The sequence below is a fragment of the Hakea prostrata genome, chromosome 2, assembly GCF_041222555.1.
Source record: "Hakea prostrata isolate BN-2017 chromosome 2, UWA_Hpros_2, whole genome shotgun sequence".
Lineage (NCBI taxonomy): Eukaryota > Viridiplantae > Streptophyta > Magnoliopsida > Proteales > Proteaceae > Hakea > Hakea prostrata.
Window position 1 is genome coordinate 39461244 of NC_142601.1, and position 17835 is coordinate 39479078.

General features: G+C 37.5%; 1 protein-coding gene across 1 annotated transcript; it reads left to right on the forward strand.

Moving 5' to 3' along the window:
* Positions 1–13165: 13165 nt before the first annotated feature.
* On the forward strand, positions 13166–15742 carry LOC149024328 (uncharacterized). The gene is made up of 3 exons (XM_089143453.1): positions 13166–14523; positions 14902–15130; positions 15275–15742. The coding sequence occupies exons 1-3, from the start codon at positions 13250–13252 to the stop codon at positions 15740–15742; spliced, it is 1971 nt and encodes a 656-aa protein (XP_088999579.1). The 5' UTR covers positions 13166–13249.
* The last annotated feature ends 2093 nt before the right edge of the window (positions 15743–17835 follow it).

The window sequence follows — 17835 nt, forward strand, 5'->3', positions numbered from 1 at the left end:
ATTTCTTACAATATGAGGTCAAAGTTTGAATCTCTTTGGAGTTAGGGAGAAGTCCCACATATATAAAATAGTTATCAGGTCCCAACCTAATATAAAGCTATCAATTCCTACCTTTGTTTAAATCATGTTTTAGCTCTTACTTTAGAGTGTGAGTCCATTAGAGACTGGGTTCCTTTAGCTTTTTCCCATTGGTTATCTTCTTTGATTCCTTGGTAGCTATTTCTTTTTTTTTTTTTGTCAAAGACTGGAAAACTTCTTTAAACTGTTCAAGCCAGGAGACTTGGACAATAACAAAGATGGATTGACCATAAATATTGGTGGGATACTCCAACTAGACCTAGTCAAAGAAAGACAACGAGCTCCCTTAGCCAGAAAATCAGCTACCAAAAAAAGAATAAAAAATAGTAGTTAATCTAACAATCTCTTGAACTAGACTATAACACACCCATCCAAAGATGACAGAAAATTCTATAGAGCAAGAACTGATGGCATGCAATCCGGGCTGATTTGCAAATTTGAGATACCAAAGAATTCCCTAGAAACAATCCGTCTCTTAGAGCTTCTAGCTCAATTGCCGTAGCTGAGTTACTATGTCCCTCTTTGCATTGGGTTGCAACAAACATTCCATTTGTTTCCCAAGTAATGACTCCCTTTCCTCCCTTGTTTGTCATGGTATCCAACAACCCATCCAAAAACTTTGGAAACATTCCACATCCTCCGTAAGGTTTTTAGAAGACTCTGCTAAATTCCCCCCTCATTGATAGAAGCACTTAAATGGTTGTAAAATATTTGCACACGGAAACAAAAAAAATTAGTCTTAATAAGCACAACAGAGGCATATTTACCATGATATAGAGCTACATTTCTGGAATTCCAATGCACCACACCAATGCACTCCATATTTGATGCACCCAATCTATATTTTGACATACTCTAAACTTACCTCGAAGAATTCCATCCAATCATGAAAAAAATTTCCATGAAAAAATCAACTGTATCAATACGTGTTGCTTGTGTCTAAAGATACTACGCAAAGTGCACGTGTCGCAATCAAGTAGTAAATAATAAGTAGAGTATCGATCTCACGGAGAATTTTATCTTTAACTTTCAATGTAAAAGTAAACTGATTTAAACAAGATTAACAAGATTGGTTTGTGATTGACGAACTAAATAACCAAATGACAGGTAATTAAACTAAAGAACCGAAATGGAGAATAAGCAATAGAAGGAACTTTAATGAATGAAATGAGTGTTGGGAATCAATTTCTCTTCCCCTGAATTTATAATGCAAATACTATAGCAATACTACAGCCCAAAGTATATCAAGAACTTGGAATGAAATGGCATAATGATATTTTCCAATACACATATGCATTAGCAGCCTAATTCAAAATCTTCATATTCCTATGGAGAAATGAAATAAGAATGCAATTTATACCCAATCCTAATCATGGCAATGTGAGGTAAGTGAATATTCCAACCCAACCTACTAATTATCTACATTCAAATAAAGATTAAGTTAACGCACACCATTTAGCAAGCATCTAGACTCAATTAACTTTCCAGTTAACTAAAATCATAGCATTCATTCATGAAAGATCAGTCAATAAATGAAATTAATCAATAACTAACATGTTGAATTCATTGATAATTGATTGTACTGCAATAAAACTAAAGAACACTTGATAATTACATCTCAGAATTCAGATTCAAGTACTCTTATCATCCCAACACAGTAAGAACTTAGCCCATAGCAGAAATCAAAAGCACATAAACATCATTCAGCTAGAGTATAAGAAGATAGAATTATAAAACTGAAAAGAAAACTAGGAGATCCAATGCTTCCACACGAACTCCAGCCTTCCTCTCTAGCAGCTCTATTTCTTTTCTACCAGTTCAGCTTTTCTGGTTCTCTTTCTATTATATTCTGCCTCATCTCTCCTGCAACCCTTTCTCTCTTTCTTCTCTAAATGTTTTCAATCATTAGGGTAGAACCTGGCTGTAGGATTAGAACATCCCCCTTGAGATCTAGGTCTGAGAACATTCACGTATTTACAAGAATAAAGTCCCCTTTAGTTAGCCCTTTTTAGTCATTTCCATGTGAATTTATTCTGGGAATATTCTGCTTCCTTGATGCTGCAGCAATCTTTACAACAAAGTTTGAGAACATGTTCTTTTTCTATTATGGGTCTTCACCTACATTACTAGGATAAAGAGGGTTAATCAAATTCATCCATTAATCTGAAGAGAAATTCATGCAAGAGTGACAATAATGACCTTTACAAGATTCAAAATGTTAAAACTAACTAAAACAACATCTAATGACTACTAACACTAAAACAAAGATAAAATACTCTTAAATCAAGCCATCTCAAGTATAAAATTACCAAACTCAACTCTATTTCATTGAGTTATCAATACGCAAGGGAGAAAGTTTCCAATAGTCTTTGACATGAGAACAATTAAATAAAGCATGACTCATACTCTCAACACCTCCACCACAAACCAAACACAATGGGGCTCAAATGTCCCTTTTTGCAAATAGAAAACTACTAATAGGCATGGCTTCATGTGAAGCTCTTCAAAGAAAATATTTGAAGTTTGGGAGTGTGGGGATCTTGCAGATTTCATTTGAACAAACAGATGAAGAAGAAGAAGTGCAAGCAATTTCTTCTTTTAATGGGTTTGCCTCAATCCATCAATTGGGTTAGTGTAGGTATCTTGTGGGGATGTAATAAGATTTAAAACTCATTTTCAACATCTTCAGTTTTGTTATGTAAATAGGTTGAACAATGTGTTAGGGATAATGGATGTACAACCACGAACAGAGAAGAACACAAGCAAAATACACAAGAAGGATTTAATGTAGTTCGGCAAAACTGTCTATGTCCACTAGAGAGAAAAGAAGTTTTACTATTTCAGAAAACCTCATAACACTCTCACACCCCTACAATATTACCCTTTGTTTTCCTTGCCCAATCCCTATCACCGGGTTATCTCATAGAGACTATTTATAGGGAAACCTAAAACCCTAATCCCAATATAATTATAATTTTACCCCAGTACTAGTAATTGACCCAAACTCTGTTTCAACTACAAATAAAATCTAAAACCATAATTACATGGACCCACAGAATACAAGACATCCAAACCCAACACAATATTCATGTTGATTTTCTAGATAGAGGAGCTAAAAAGTTTTCTTTGAGTCATGTGTGGTGGTGGTTGTCAACCCCCTTCCTTGTTTGGGCAGGTTTTAACACCTCCAGTTTGAGGCTGGAGAGTTTAATAAAATTTTCAGCTAGATCAAAAAGAAAGGAATCATGCCATCTGAAATTGAGATTGGCTCTCTACCCGAAAAAAATAAAAAATTGAGATTGGCTTTCAAAATCAGACTATGTTTGCATATGAGTGACACACAGAATATTAATACTTGAAATTTGGGATAGATTTACTAGTGATTGTGTTGTAGCCTTATTATGTTTATTCAATTACTTTGGAGGATTTCTACCAAAAGAGTCTTTGGAGCTTCCCACCCCTTCCTTTGTTGTAAATAAGTCTATCTATTACTATTTCCAAGTATTTTAATTTGGGTCAGTTTATAGTCGACATAAAAGATTTGCCACCTACTAATAGAATCAATTTGTAATAATCTTATGTACACAGATGATAGGTCTTCCCCTTTAGTTCTTTTTTTCTTTTTTCATCACATAAAGAACGTGATAAAATAAAATTTTGGGTTGTAAATTGGTGAAGCTAGGTTAGTTGAAATTGGGAATTGTCAGCCAATTATAGTCCAAATTGGTTGATTCCCAACAATTTTTTTTTTTTTGTGATAAAAGTATAATTTGATCAAATCAACCTTTTAATGAACCAATCTTCAACAAATTCTATTTTTTTGAAGTGTTTCTAGCAATTAAGGGTGGCCAGCAAAGGGTGAAAGTTTACTCTATTAGGAGACTTAGAAACAATGTTGAGTGTAGGAGATCCCTTTTGATTAATCAAGGATTGAGAGTTGACTGAATGATATTAGAGGAATGCTATTCTATTTCTACATAGTTCAAAAGCCAATGAAGGAAGTGCAGGGAAAATCATGATTTTGTTTTTTTCATCTGCTCATGTAATCCTTTTAAATGGTAACAGGGTTAAGCATGTAGGGGAGAAACTATCATCAATAACAATAACAACAACAAGCCTTGTCCAAACTAAATAGGATCAATTACATAAATTCTTATTTTCCAATGAACTCAATTTGAGACCGTACTAAACACAAAGCCAACTAGAAAACTAACCATATGACTTAAAAAGAACAAAAGGCAGATGAATGAGAAATTTCCAAGAGAAAATTTAACCTATTAGTGGAATTATCATAAGACATTTCTTTTTGCCTTTGACATCTTATGTCTAAAACCTCAAACGCTAAAATAATATGACTAACTAGTTGTTTGTTGTGGTATATAGACCAAAAATAGAAATGGAAACTCAGAGAGACACTTTGCTTCTTTTTTTTATTATCATTTTTTTTTCGGGGGGGGGGGGTGGAATTTGATGTTCATCCATGCCAATTTATGCATACCTTGCCTACATCTTCAAGGAATTTTTTTTTATATAATTTAAATATACCATCAAAGAGAATTGAATCCATTACTTAGTTACGAAAAGGAATTGGTTATTGGCAACTAAGCAACCCTATGATAGTCTTTTGGCTATTTTTTTAATGCACTTTAGAAGAAATACTCGATCTTCCATGGAGACCGGCCTCTTGACAAATTGACATATATATACTAGTAATGATGCACATGCATATGCACATGTGATGTGTTCTCCCTAATCGGTTTGAAGAAAGAAGAAAACATGGAGTGTGATCTAAATTATTACCGTCCACATTGTGTTTGTTTGAGCTTGTTTAATTGCAAATATTTTGAATGAAATTAAAGTTCCGATCATAATTTGAATTGCAACATGCTATCTATGCTTGACCTAAATTAGAAGGCATACAACCCAACTTTAGTGGACAATGAAATGGTTGAATGTCATGTGTGTGTGTTTATTGAGTATTTAATTTTTGAATCACTACTCCAATTCTGCAGTTGTACCATATGAGCTCCTTTGAAGCTTTGACTAATATAACATTGTGTAATTCCTCCGACAAGCTTGATTACTAGAGCCAAACTTCTGCTATATTTCTCCTACCATACCGCTATATTATTATCCTTCATGATGCAAAACTCTAATATTATATTTTCTTCGGCTAACAATCCTCTGCCGTATTGGTCTCCTTATAGCAATGGGAGATTTTACCTCACCATTGCTGAAGAATATACCAGGCTATCCTCCTTTTCTAAATGAGAACCACCACTGCTATAGAATCGCACTCAACCCAAACCTTCTTCACATGTAACTGCCTTGCCCAAACCATACCATATATAAAAGCCTCCAACTTAGCCTCAAAGTCTGATTAGAGAATCTAAATTTGATAAAAGCTTGATGTATGGTACGGTTCCAGATGATGAACCAACCTTACAGGACAAAGCTTTGTTCGAATTTCAGCAAAATTCATTGTTTCTCTAGTTTTGCCGGACGGTGCAATGGCGAAGTTTGCCAAAAAATCGCACATTGCTTAAAACCAGTGTACATTGTCATTGGGGGGCGACACGAAATAAACATAAAGTCGGCGATATATCGCCATCGCCGACGGTTGACATGTCGTTCGATTTCTCCGACACCAGCACCACCCACTACCCCGACCGGACACACCGACTACCCCGACGGTCACACCGACTACCCCGACGGTCGACATGTTGTTCGTTTCCTCACATGTTGTTCGTTTCCTCACATGTTGTTCATTTCCTCATCTATTTTGCATCTTCCAACCCAATTTCTCTAAGAAATCAAGCATCTTCTCCTTCTGCTCCTGACTGAATTTCGACCTGAACCTCTTTCGTCCATTAGGAGTTGCAGTGGTTGCTCCTACAGTCACTTGATGATTGTAATTATTAACCAGTTGATGGGAATCTGATGGAGCAGAGAGACTCGAGTTCAAAGCCAGTAACATGTAAGGTGCTGATGGGTAGTAAGAAGAAGAAAGTGGAGGTGGGGAAGGTGAATTGGGGCTTTGGGCACAAGTGGTGTTAGAGCTTAGAAGGTGGTGGTGGTGGTAGTGGAAATCGAAGGGAAGGGAGGCTTCTTCAGGTTCACGGTGGTGGAAGTTGCGATGCCAACCACAAGCGGCATATTTGAGGAGAAGAAGAAGAAGAAACACGCACCTGCATAACGCCAAAAGTCGCCCGACATGTCGACTTGCGTCGCCGTGTCAGGCGTATCACTAGGCACCGATACGGCAACACAAGTACCTTGCTTAAAACTATGATTATGATTAGATGCTATTAAAGATAAGCGGAGAAGCTGGATTATACAGATCTAGCGTGTTTGATTTGACCTGTAATGGGCTTAGGGGACCCTGATTGAACTGAGTTGACACAGTGAATGGACACCGGGTTTCAGTTAAGTAGTTACTAGTTATTGAAAACGAATGATCGCGCCAAAAACGCAAGAAATGGATACGGAAAGGATAACATATTTATGTAAGGGTATTTTCGTCCTTTTAATTTAAAAAGGCAACCGCCAACGAGAAGATGAAATGAGTTCTAAACTCGATGAAAGAGCAGAGAGATAACATATTTATGCGAGGGTATTTGCTTCAGTTGCGTTTTGATTTCGTCTGATTTTTTTTTATCGCTGTTGAAGAATGCGAGAGATAGCCAATCAACTCAAGATAATCATTCTTGTGTTCTTGTCGCCGGCGGCGTCAAATTTTCCATTAAACTAGCCATCGTTTGAAACTTGAGTAGCATTCAAGGTAGTTCCCGATGCTTTCCTTCTGCTTTCTGTGTAGATAATACATAAATTTCAGTTTATCAGCATGTGGTTTTCCCTGTGTTCTCTTCTGTCTTCTAATTGTTGGTTTCGTTTTTGGTGATTTGGTCAAAATTAATTTGAGTTTGTTTACGGTGGTGGCAAGGTTTGTAAGTCTGGAAGAATTGAAGTTTATTTTGGCTCCATAGAAATCAAGATTGGTTATGACCAAATCAGAAGTTGAAGTGTAGGGCTTTTAAACGTCCCACGTATCAGAAACTGGTCTTTGTTTTTCCTTGGAGTTGTGATCTTAATAGCGTTTCTTTTACTCACTAATTGTTAGGTCTCTCTCTCTCTTTCTCACCTTTGAAGCTTGGAGTTCAACTATCTGTGGTTTCTGGTGCAGTTGAGATTTTGTGAAGGCGAAGTAAGTGGCCCTTAAAGTTTCTTCCCCCCCACCCCCCACCCCCCCAATTCTCCGAGTGCTGATGTGATTATCTGATCTTCCTATGAATTCTACTAAAAAGTATATACAGGTTTGGCATATTTGATCATTTCTGAGTCCTTGGTATTCCTTCTTCTTCTTCTTCTTCTTCTTCTTTGTTTTCTTGGGTTGTCTTTAATCATTATGGATCTGCACTCAGTCGTATTAGTAGAAACTAAATATTTATGATGAACACCTTTGATCCCCCATCTCTATTTGATTTTTATATGTTAATCTGATTTCTTTTGAATTTTCATTCTTGTTCAATCTTCATTCATTACGTAGGGACCAGAAAATGAACCAAAAATTGTAGCTCTGAGACTACATTGAATAACATTAACTCTAGCAAGATTTGAATTCTTGATTAATCAAGAGCAAATTGAAAACAAGCATCAGATTTTTGTGCTTTCAGATTTCTATTTTCACTCTCTCTGTAACAAACTCACCTACGGCCCTTACCAGGATTTTTGGAGATAGATTGAGTCTGTTCACAGATTCTGGTTCCTATTAATTCTTGATGTGTTAATGGGACAATCTCATTTCTTTCTGCGAGTTTTCCTGCTTGTCCATTGTGTTATTCAGATACTTGTTAACAGAACAAATAGCACAATGTCGTGCGACAATATCTTGATTTTGCTTTTTATCTCTGACTCTGGGAGTGTTCCTGTGTAGGTTATGGCCCGTCAGGAACCAGTTGGTAGTTCCGGAGGGATTTCGATACAAAATAATGTAGTTCCTACAACTAGAAGGCCTCGGATTATATTAGCTGGAAGTGGAAGCGTATCTGCAATGGAGTTTCAGGTTTTAAGGAAATTTCTCCGTCGATGGGCAGACACTAAAGTGGTCGTCACCAAGACATTTTCACAGCTTATTGATAAACCATCATTTCCTGATAGTGTTTCTTTTTACGTTGATGACACTGAATGGCTCCTTTGGAAGAAACCAGAAGACCCAATGCTTCATATTGAGCTTTGTAATTGGGCTGATATCATGGTTATCGCACCCCTGTCAGCCAATACACTTGGCAAGGTACATATTTTCTAATTAGTAAACTACTGTTCACTGGGTTTTTGATTTGTGGTAAACTAGTGAAATAATTCAGGGAGCTATAATATATTTACAAGGCTATCAATTCCATCTGGAGGTTATCGCCTCTCCCAGTTGTGGCATTTTATTAAGATCAACTTCTTACCCAAAATGCAACCCTCAGCATTTGTTCAACTTCTGACATCTTGTTAATTGCTTAAGTAGATATGGCTAGGTTGGCATTTTTGGGTGTTCTCTGGTCTTGCTCATTTATGCTTCTTAACGAATAAAAGCCTAACATACCTTCATTTTCATGTGAACTCTTTTCCCTGCTTACTTGAAAGTAGGAACTCATAGCTGAGATTTTCTTCATTGGAAACGATCTTCATGTCAAGTTTACTTAAGCCAAGTCTAAACCTGATTATAGACTTCAACTTCCTTCCTGATTTGAGTTGCATAATAGAGAATGAGAATTGTTGATACCAAAAAGAGCCTTAGCAAGTCTTTGTCTTCTGTTTTTTATGTAATGTACATTGCTCAATCTCATGTTGGTTCTCCTCTCTATTCTGATAGATTGCATTGGGCTTAAGTAATGACCTTTTGACATCCATTGTTGGAGCCTGGGACTTTAGTAATAAGCGGCTTCTCGTTGCACCATCAATGAATACGTCCAAGTGGTACTTTGACAAAACTCTCACACAAGGGCTTCTTAGGAAGATCCAGTCGCGCGGTTTTCTTACGGTTTTGTCTGCAACCACTGATGCTTCAGGGGATAGTAGCGCTGATGCAATGGCAAAGCCTCCTTTCATCATTGGTTTGTTGCTAGTCGCTTTGGTTTCAAATGGTTGGAAAATATTAAGCTAGTGCAAGTCTACATTGACCTGCATTATAAGCAGAGACTAGTGGCTGTTGTAACAATTTACACACGTGGTTGGGAATTAATGTTGGCATCTCACTGTTGTTTCAGTACTTACATCAATTGAATGAAAAGATTCTTTTTTCATTATCCTACCTTGGGTATGATAAAAGCCATGCATTTTGATGTTTATATTTTTGCCACCCTCTTTTACTCTGTGAGCAGGCTAAAGGTTCAAAAACTTAAAACTGGGTACAAGATTAGCTATCATGGGTTTCCTATTTGATTTGACCCAGTTTACACGACTGAATTTTTATGAACTCAGTGAGTGATACCAACTCTGAGTTCTGAGGTAAACAATTCTTTTATCTTTTCTTCGACACCCTGGGAGCAGAAGAAATTTGTTACTGATGACCTGTATAAATATATCAGGTTCTTGAGGTTTTTGGGGTCGTTTGAGAATTTAGAGGAACACCCCCACCAAAAAGAACACTGTGGAATTGATAAATTGTTTAAGTACAGTTTGCTTTTGAGGTCCAACCAACTCTTAATCCTTCATTTCTTCTTGGTTTGGAAGTCCTACCGATTTGTTGATTTGATACTGGCTCAAGCTGAGTTTTATGAATCAATTAATTTCTCATGGCTGTTCTCAAACCTAACAAAGTTGAGGACCCCAAGATATCCATCCTTCCAACAATGAAATTATCCCATACAAATTCACATGTCTCACTACACAAGTGGGAAGACCAAGACCAAGAGCGGAAAATGAATCCTTTGAATGAAAAAAAAAAAAAAAAATATTTTTTTTTTAATATGTTGTTGTGTTTTGATCTCTTTGTTTGTTTTTTTTTTTTTTTGTGGTGGCGCCGCCCCCCGGGATTTTATTCCAGGGAATCATGAGTCCAAAAAAAAAACGTGTTTGGTAGCCTCAATGAGTCTGTTTCTAAGAGGATCATGAATCAGCAAGGATCCACGTTTTTGCCTAAAAAATCAAATCCACTGGAAACCACCTCAAGAGGTGGTTTCCAAATAGACTCATCGTTTTGAAGCTGAGGTATAAATGCCCAAGACTCACTTTGAGAATCACTTTTATCGTGAAATTGGATAGCAACCTCTCGTTCTCTGCTAGGGCTTTCTTCAAAGGGTCATCGTCGAGCAACAAATTGATCTCCAGCTTCGACGTCTCAAATTTGATCAACGACCTCTCGTTCTCTCGCTAGGGCTTCCTCCAAAGGGTCATCGTCGAGCAACAAATTGATCTCCAGCCTTCGAGGTCTGAAATTTGATCAACGACTCTTCGTCTCTGCTAGGGCTTCCGTTCCGCATCGTCATCGCGTCTCTCGCTAGGGCTTCCGTTCCGCCATCGCCATCGCGTCTCTCGCTAGGGCTTCCGTTCCGTCATTGTCATCGCCGCTCTCGCTAGGGCTTCCGCTCAGTCATCGCCATCGCCGTCTCTAAAGGCTTCCGTTCCGTCATCGTCATCGTTGAGCAGCTTGTTTGGATCATCATTTCCGGGTCTCCTTTTTCAAGTTATTTTGATTGAACAGAGTATAGTACCCATTGTTTGGATCATTTTTTTTTTCATTGCTTTTCCTGTTGGGGAAAAAAATCATGTGCACTGAAGGGTTTTTAGGGTGTTGTTTGTAGGGGTTTTTTTCTTCTTCTTCTGAGTGTTTCGGTGATTTCTGTAGTGAAGATTCACGCTTCACTTGCATGGTTCTGTAAGGTTTCTGCAGGTAAGAGGTTCATGTTATTGAGTCATTGTACAACAAATTTGATCAACACCTCTTTGTCTCTGCTAGGGCTTCCGTTCCATCATCGTCATCGGCGGGCAGCTTGTTGATCTCCGCCTTCGAGGGCTCGGCTTGTCTCAACACCTCTTCGTCTCTGCTACGGCTTCCGTTTTGTCGTTGATCACTGGTGTTTCGTTGAGCTGCATCGGTTTTTTCTTCTTCTAAGCTTCATTCACACCCATATCTGCAAAAAGGTAACATCTCTCTCTTATATGCCTTCACTGCAATCTATGATTTATTCTTTGTTAAGCTCTAATGTCCTGTTATCCGATCCATTGTTTGGTTTTGGCTTGCGGTTGCATCTTTTATTTTATTTTGTATTGATAGGTGATAACTAAAGTATCAAATATACATGTAATTTTTTCAAATACCATTTCCATTGAAAATGATAATGTGTTTGTAATTTTATTTGTTATTCTTACAATATAAGTTTTTAGATCTGGTGCAGATCGGTGCTTCTACTTTCGAGTCAGTTCATGCATCCTCCCATAGTCCTTAGATTTTTAAAATTCTTCTTTGTCTGCTAGTAAGCTTCTTTCAAAGGGAGAAACTTAATGTTGGTAGGAGACCTTCAAGTCTACATATTCACAAAAATTTGAGCTCTATATAAGAATTTGATTTGTCCAACTTTTAATAGTATCAGCAAGTGGTTGAAAGTGGGATCCTGAAACCTCTCAATGCTTTTTGAATCTCTTGATAAGGGAAAACAACAACAAGGTGGGGTTGGTAACACGGGTGAATTCAGTATTAGTTATCTTATGAGTTGTGGTCAAGGAACTGGAACTAATTCAGATGCCAAGGGCTAGCATTTGGCATTGGTAAGAGGTAAAGAACATTGCCATTTATGGGTTTGATCTAACCCGCTTACAATGCTCAGTCTGAGGTTCCAGCTAGTTAAAACCCTTGTAGGCATGGATAATCCCATGGGATAAATAGCTTCTGTAACAGGGAAAGACTCAATTTAATCAAATACATTTCCATGTATGCCCTTGTAGCCATATTTCAAATGTATTACTGATTAGCCAGATGGGTTCATCTATAACCACCACACATTCTTTTGTTTGTATATGTTCATTATTTTTTTGTGTGTCCTATACCCCAGGTGGAGATATATTCCCACCTGTATCCATGTTGATTATCTGATTTAAGTAGTGTACATCAATGTACAAAGATCTGACTGGAGACCTTTCTTCTACATGAATATCAATATTGGTTATGGTTTTTTTGTTTTCAGATCTGTTTTGAAGATGAATTAGTCCATTTATTCTCTTTGATTTCCTATTTTTGTTTTGAATTAAGCAGTTGTTGCTTATCGAAACCAAAATGTATAGAGTGTTGTGTGAATTTGTTCAATATGGTGTGAATTTCTATCTTTATATCTGTTTCAGTTGTGTCCATGAAAATTAAATTTCTTACAAATGCAGCCAACTTGCCTCCCCCCCCCCCCCCCGCCCACCCAAAAAAAAAAAAATAATAAATAATTAGACACACAAAAAGAATAGAAACCCTCTGCTTCTTCCTTTTAATTGTCTATAGCATCATTTCTGCACATGGTCTTTAGGACACTTAATTTATTCCCCTGCTTGCATAAGTTTAAGAAATCCAATTTAATGAGTTCTGTTGACTTCTGTTGACTTCTGTTGACTCTTGTTGGCTCATTATGGTTCATAGACTTGATTAGATGTGAAACTAATCTTCCTTCTTATGCATGCAAAATCCAGAAGAATGGCCATCTCTTTTGTTTCTTAATGCAGGGTTTTTTGACTTATTTCTAAACAATAATATCCCTTGGCTATGCATATGTTTTGTTGAACAAAGACTTGATGAGAAGCTTACCTCACATGAAACCTTTCTGCTTGCGGGTACTCTCCATATTTTTTTTTTTGCTCCTCACACTTAAAATTATGTAATTGCCGAACTTGTAACTTCTCTAGCTAGCTAGCTATCAAAGCAGCAGATGAATTAATGAGTTTTTCAAACAAGGAGAGACTCTCTATATATAGACAATTGGTTTAAACCATGCATCACTAGAAAGCTTGAATTACAAGGGTGGGTTTTGGGATAAGATTTGAAAACCACACATGGGTTATATGAGTTTATCATTGGTGGATTGGTTGATTTTGACTGAATGGTTATTAATCTATATGTTTTGCTATTAATAAGGTATTCATTCTTGTTGGTGGGTCATGTATTTCAGGGCATAAATTTAGATAAGGCACCCTCACCTAGATCAACATGAATGACGATGAGTTGATACTTGTTATGGTGGCCACAGCAGTTCTCACAATCATTGAATATATTAGAATAACATACGTTGAGAGGCAACCATATCGAGTAGATGCCCGACGTGGGTTTCTTGAAACCCAACGTTTTATTGGTGGCACCGAGCATACATGTCGTTCAGAAACAAGAATGAGCCAAAGATCCTTTTACCACTTGGTAAATTTATTGCGTACGACGGGGCACTTAGAAGACAACAAATTGGTGTTAGTTGAGGAACAAGTAACGATGTTTCTACATTGTCTTGGACACCACATTAAGAATTCGACTTTAAAGAGCCATTTTGGGCATTCTGGGGAGACAGTGAGTCGACACTTTAATAAAGTGTTAAATGCAATGATGAAACTGCACCCGTTGCTTTTAAAACCCCCTAGTCTCACCACACATCCGAAGATAGCAGGTAACCATCGCAGCTTCTACCCATTCTTCAAAGATTGTGTTGGAGCCATTGATGGATCTCATATACCAGCTTGGGTACCTGTTGAAAAACATAGGAGGTTTCGAAATAGGAAGGGTCTTATTACACAAAACATTTTAGCTGCATGCGACCATGACAAAAAATTCACGTATATACTTGCTGGTTGGGAAGGGTCTGCATGTGACTCCCGCATTTTGGATGATGCTCTCCATAGAGACGGAGATGGAAGATTAGTTGTTCCAAATGGTAAATTCTATCTTGCTGATGCTGGTTTTGCCAACCAAAGAGGTTTTTTGAGGCCATATCGAAATGTTAGGTACCATCTGAAGGAATGGAAGAGGGGAAATCTAAGACCCAAAAATGAAAAGGAGTTGTTTAACTTGAGGCACGCAAGGTTACGCCATGTCATTGAAGGTGCTTTTAGTTTGTTGAAGAGTCGCTTTAAGATATTGGCAACTCGAGCGGAGTTTCCTTTCAGAACTCAAGTTAAGATTGTGATAGCTTGTGTACTGCTTCACAACCACATTTTAAACCACAACTCATTGGAAGAAGAGGAGGAATGGCTTGCTCGGGAGTCGAGGGAGGGGTCAGGGCCAACAACAGCTTCCTCTTCCGCACCACAGTTGGAGGAAGATGAGGAAAGTAGTGATTCTGATGAAGAAGAAGAGAACCATGCAGAGTCATTCGATGCAGAAGCATTCAGGAATGACTTGGCAATACAGATGTGGAATGCATATGCAACAACAAATGCTGCAGATGATGAAGACATGGGATCGACATCTGAGTCGAATGAAATGATTAAATTTTTAATGTACTTCAATTTGTATGACTCCAACTGTTTGAGTTTGACTTTGGATTGTACCTTATTTTGTTTTACTTTGTCTCAGACTTTGTGGTCTTATTTCATGTCTAACATTTGATTGCTTCAAATGTTAGCTTCAAATGTTAGAATTGCAACTGATCATGAATACTAGTGTCATCATATGATTGCTGGAATTTTGTTTGTAGCATATGTATTTTGATTGATCATAACTAGCAAAGCATCATATGTATTTACTTTTGTCCCTCAATTATGATTTTACCAGATGGACTCTCAAAATACAACAAATTCAAGAGGAAGAGACATAGCCTCATGGCCTATAGAAGTGTCTCTTTCTTTACTAGAGTTTTTCCTACAAATTCATGGCAGTGGTAGGGCGGGAGACAATGGACTCGTAAAAGAGCATTGGTTGGGAATTAGTAGACAAATATCTGAAAAGCATGGCTCGAATTATGATTGGGAGCAATGCCGCAACCATTTTAGGATTTGGAAAACTAGGTTGCGAGCATTATCAGACTTGCAGAAACAAAGTGGACTTGGATGGAATCCAAGTGAGAAGAGGTTTGAAGCTGCCCCACATTTTTGGTCTGAAGTAAAGGTAACAACTATATTCACAAACCATCAATTTTTATAGATTAAAACACTTTCCTCGCTGCTGTGCACATTAGCAGAAAAAAGTGAGTGAATGTGAAGTGTTAATATAGTTGATTCAAAGTTGAAATTTTATAATTTGAATTTGTAGAAGAAGGAGCAAAAATACTGGAAGGACCATTCAGTGCGTCCCATTCACTTAGAGGTTGCTGCAGCCCTAGGTAATGAGATGGCAACTGGCACTGAAGCTGGAACAGCTACAGACTACTTCAATGACTCCCACCTGAATTCACATGAAGCCTATGAGTTCAACATCCAATTGGATGACAATGAGATTGGCAACTCCAGTTTTCAGCCTCGGACTACTACACCTGACATGTCATGTAACCAATCTACACCACATGAGAGTAGTCGATCTCGAGGTAGGCCAAGAGGTGATGAGCAGTCTCATGATTCCCACAAGAAGAAGAAGAAAACTGCAGTTGAAAAAGCATTGGTTCCCTTGGAGAATATCTCTGCTGCTTTCATAGACATGGTGAAATTTACTCATGAGAAGGCTGCTGCTGAGGCTGCTGCTGCCGAGAGAAGGCTCGTCTTGAGAAGGTCAAGACAAGGATGAACTTTTACAAAATGCCATTAATGCAACAGACCTTGACTTCGAGACTCGGCTGCGTGCAAAAGACCTCTTTGGAAATCAAATCCGGCTTAGGAATGCACTACTTTCAGAAAAAGAGGAGGATAGGCCAGCCGTCATCAAGTACTTCTTAGATAAATATGGCTAATGTCTAGTGCTGTTGAACCACCCAAACAATCATGATGTTTTGATAACATGACTTTAAGATTTAATTTAGGGTATTAACACTTTTATAAGCTGAACTATAATATTGTAATATAAGTTTGTTTATACCTTTTGGGTATACCAGCTGCTACCATGTTCTCTGTCTCTTGTTCAATCTTTTTGTATTTATTTTCTTATTAGAAAAGGAAGCATGACTAGAGCTTCCATGAGATAAATATTGCTTGGAGATCAACTTTACAGCATATCTTGGCCCTCCACTAACCAAGTGACAATCACAGCTTCCTGCCTTGCATTATTAAAGCTGGGTTGTTATTTTTTTTCTTATTCTTTTCTTTTCTTTTCCCAGTTTGAGTTTTACTAACTTCCTATTTTGTTAGTTTATGTCATGGGAAGAAATAGATTCTTTCTTTCATTCTTTATTATTTTTGTTTTTATTTATGTTTTTATGGCTTTTGTAAGTAAACATGTAATCAATACATAGCTTTTGTTATAAGTAAGCATGTAATCAATGCATACCTTTTGTTATAACTAAGCATGTGATCAATGCATAACTTTTGTTAGAAGTAAGCATTTATTCAATACATAGCTTTTGTTTAAGCACCGTAGGGAGCTTAGATCCCAGTTTGAGCCTATTTTGACTGTCCAATCCCAAGATAAAAATATCTCCCACAGATGCTGTCCACTTACATTTCAACCAAATAGCAAGGGTCTAAACCCTCATTTGTTGCTGCTTCTGTTTGAGAAGATCCTGAACCCTAGCCCAAACATTGATTTACATCGGATCATTAGAATGAGAGGCAGGTAGTTAGGAATGTTACTGATTTACACTGATTTACATCAGATCATTAGAATGAGAGGCAGGGTAATATGCCACACTCTCTGATATAGCCCAAAGTATTCTTTATTTGATATATACCAACTGAATTTGTTTTACAGGTGAAGTGATGGGAGGTTACTATTTTGAAGATCAAACTTCAACTGGAATGGAACAACAGCCTCCTTTGTGCTATTGTAGGCAAGGGAGGATGATCCTAATGACTTCAAGAACTAGGAAAAATCCAGGTAGAAAATTTTATAGGTGCCCAAGTGGTAGTAACCATCCAAATTCCTTTATTTGGCTAGATAATATGTCTGAGATTCATACAAAGGATGAGGGTTCTACAGCTTCAGCATCATATGACTTCATGAACAAGAAGAATTTGGGTGTTGCGTGCCGAGCCCCTACTGAGCACGTGCACATTGAAATTCTGTCAAACCGAATCACAATGTTGTATCATGGATTCTTATTCTTATGTGTGTGGGTGTTTTTACTTTCTTGTTATGTATTTTTGTTTGCAACAAATAGGTAAAATCTCATGTCTCTTTTCTCACCTTATCCTGTCATTTAACTTTTTCTTGAACAAAGAACCAATCGTGGTTCCTAGCTGTCCAAACCAAGTAATCAAAAAGAACTTGTAGATCTCCTTGACTGTACATGATAGAAAGAATGATTTTTCTGCTTTGCATTCACATTTAATTCACATTATTGTGCTGATATTTCATCATGTTTTAGTTAGAATTTCTACAGAATAGTATAAAGTCATTAACAGCTTAGATGAATATATCTATGAGGAACCGCCAACAGATTGGGTTCTTCACCCCCCCCCCCCCCAACCAGCCAAAAAATCTATACAAGAGATGGAACAATAGACAGCCAAAAAAATCCATGTATTAAGAAGGTTCTGTTGAAGATGGAAGGCTTGTTATTTCATCCTTGGTATGGTTTTCTACCCACCTGCTGTCATGGTATCCTGATTTGCAGTTCTTTTATCGAATTTGGACATCTGATTACTCTGACATCTTTAATACTTCATACTTCTGTCATAGGGAATGAATGTTGTGAAAGGTTGGCATACTATGGCATGATTCTCTGA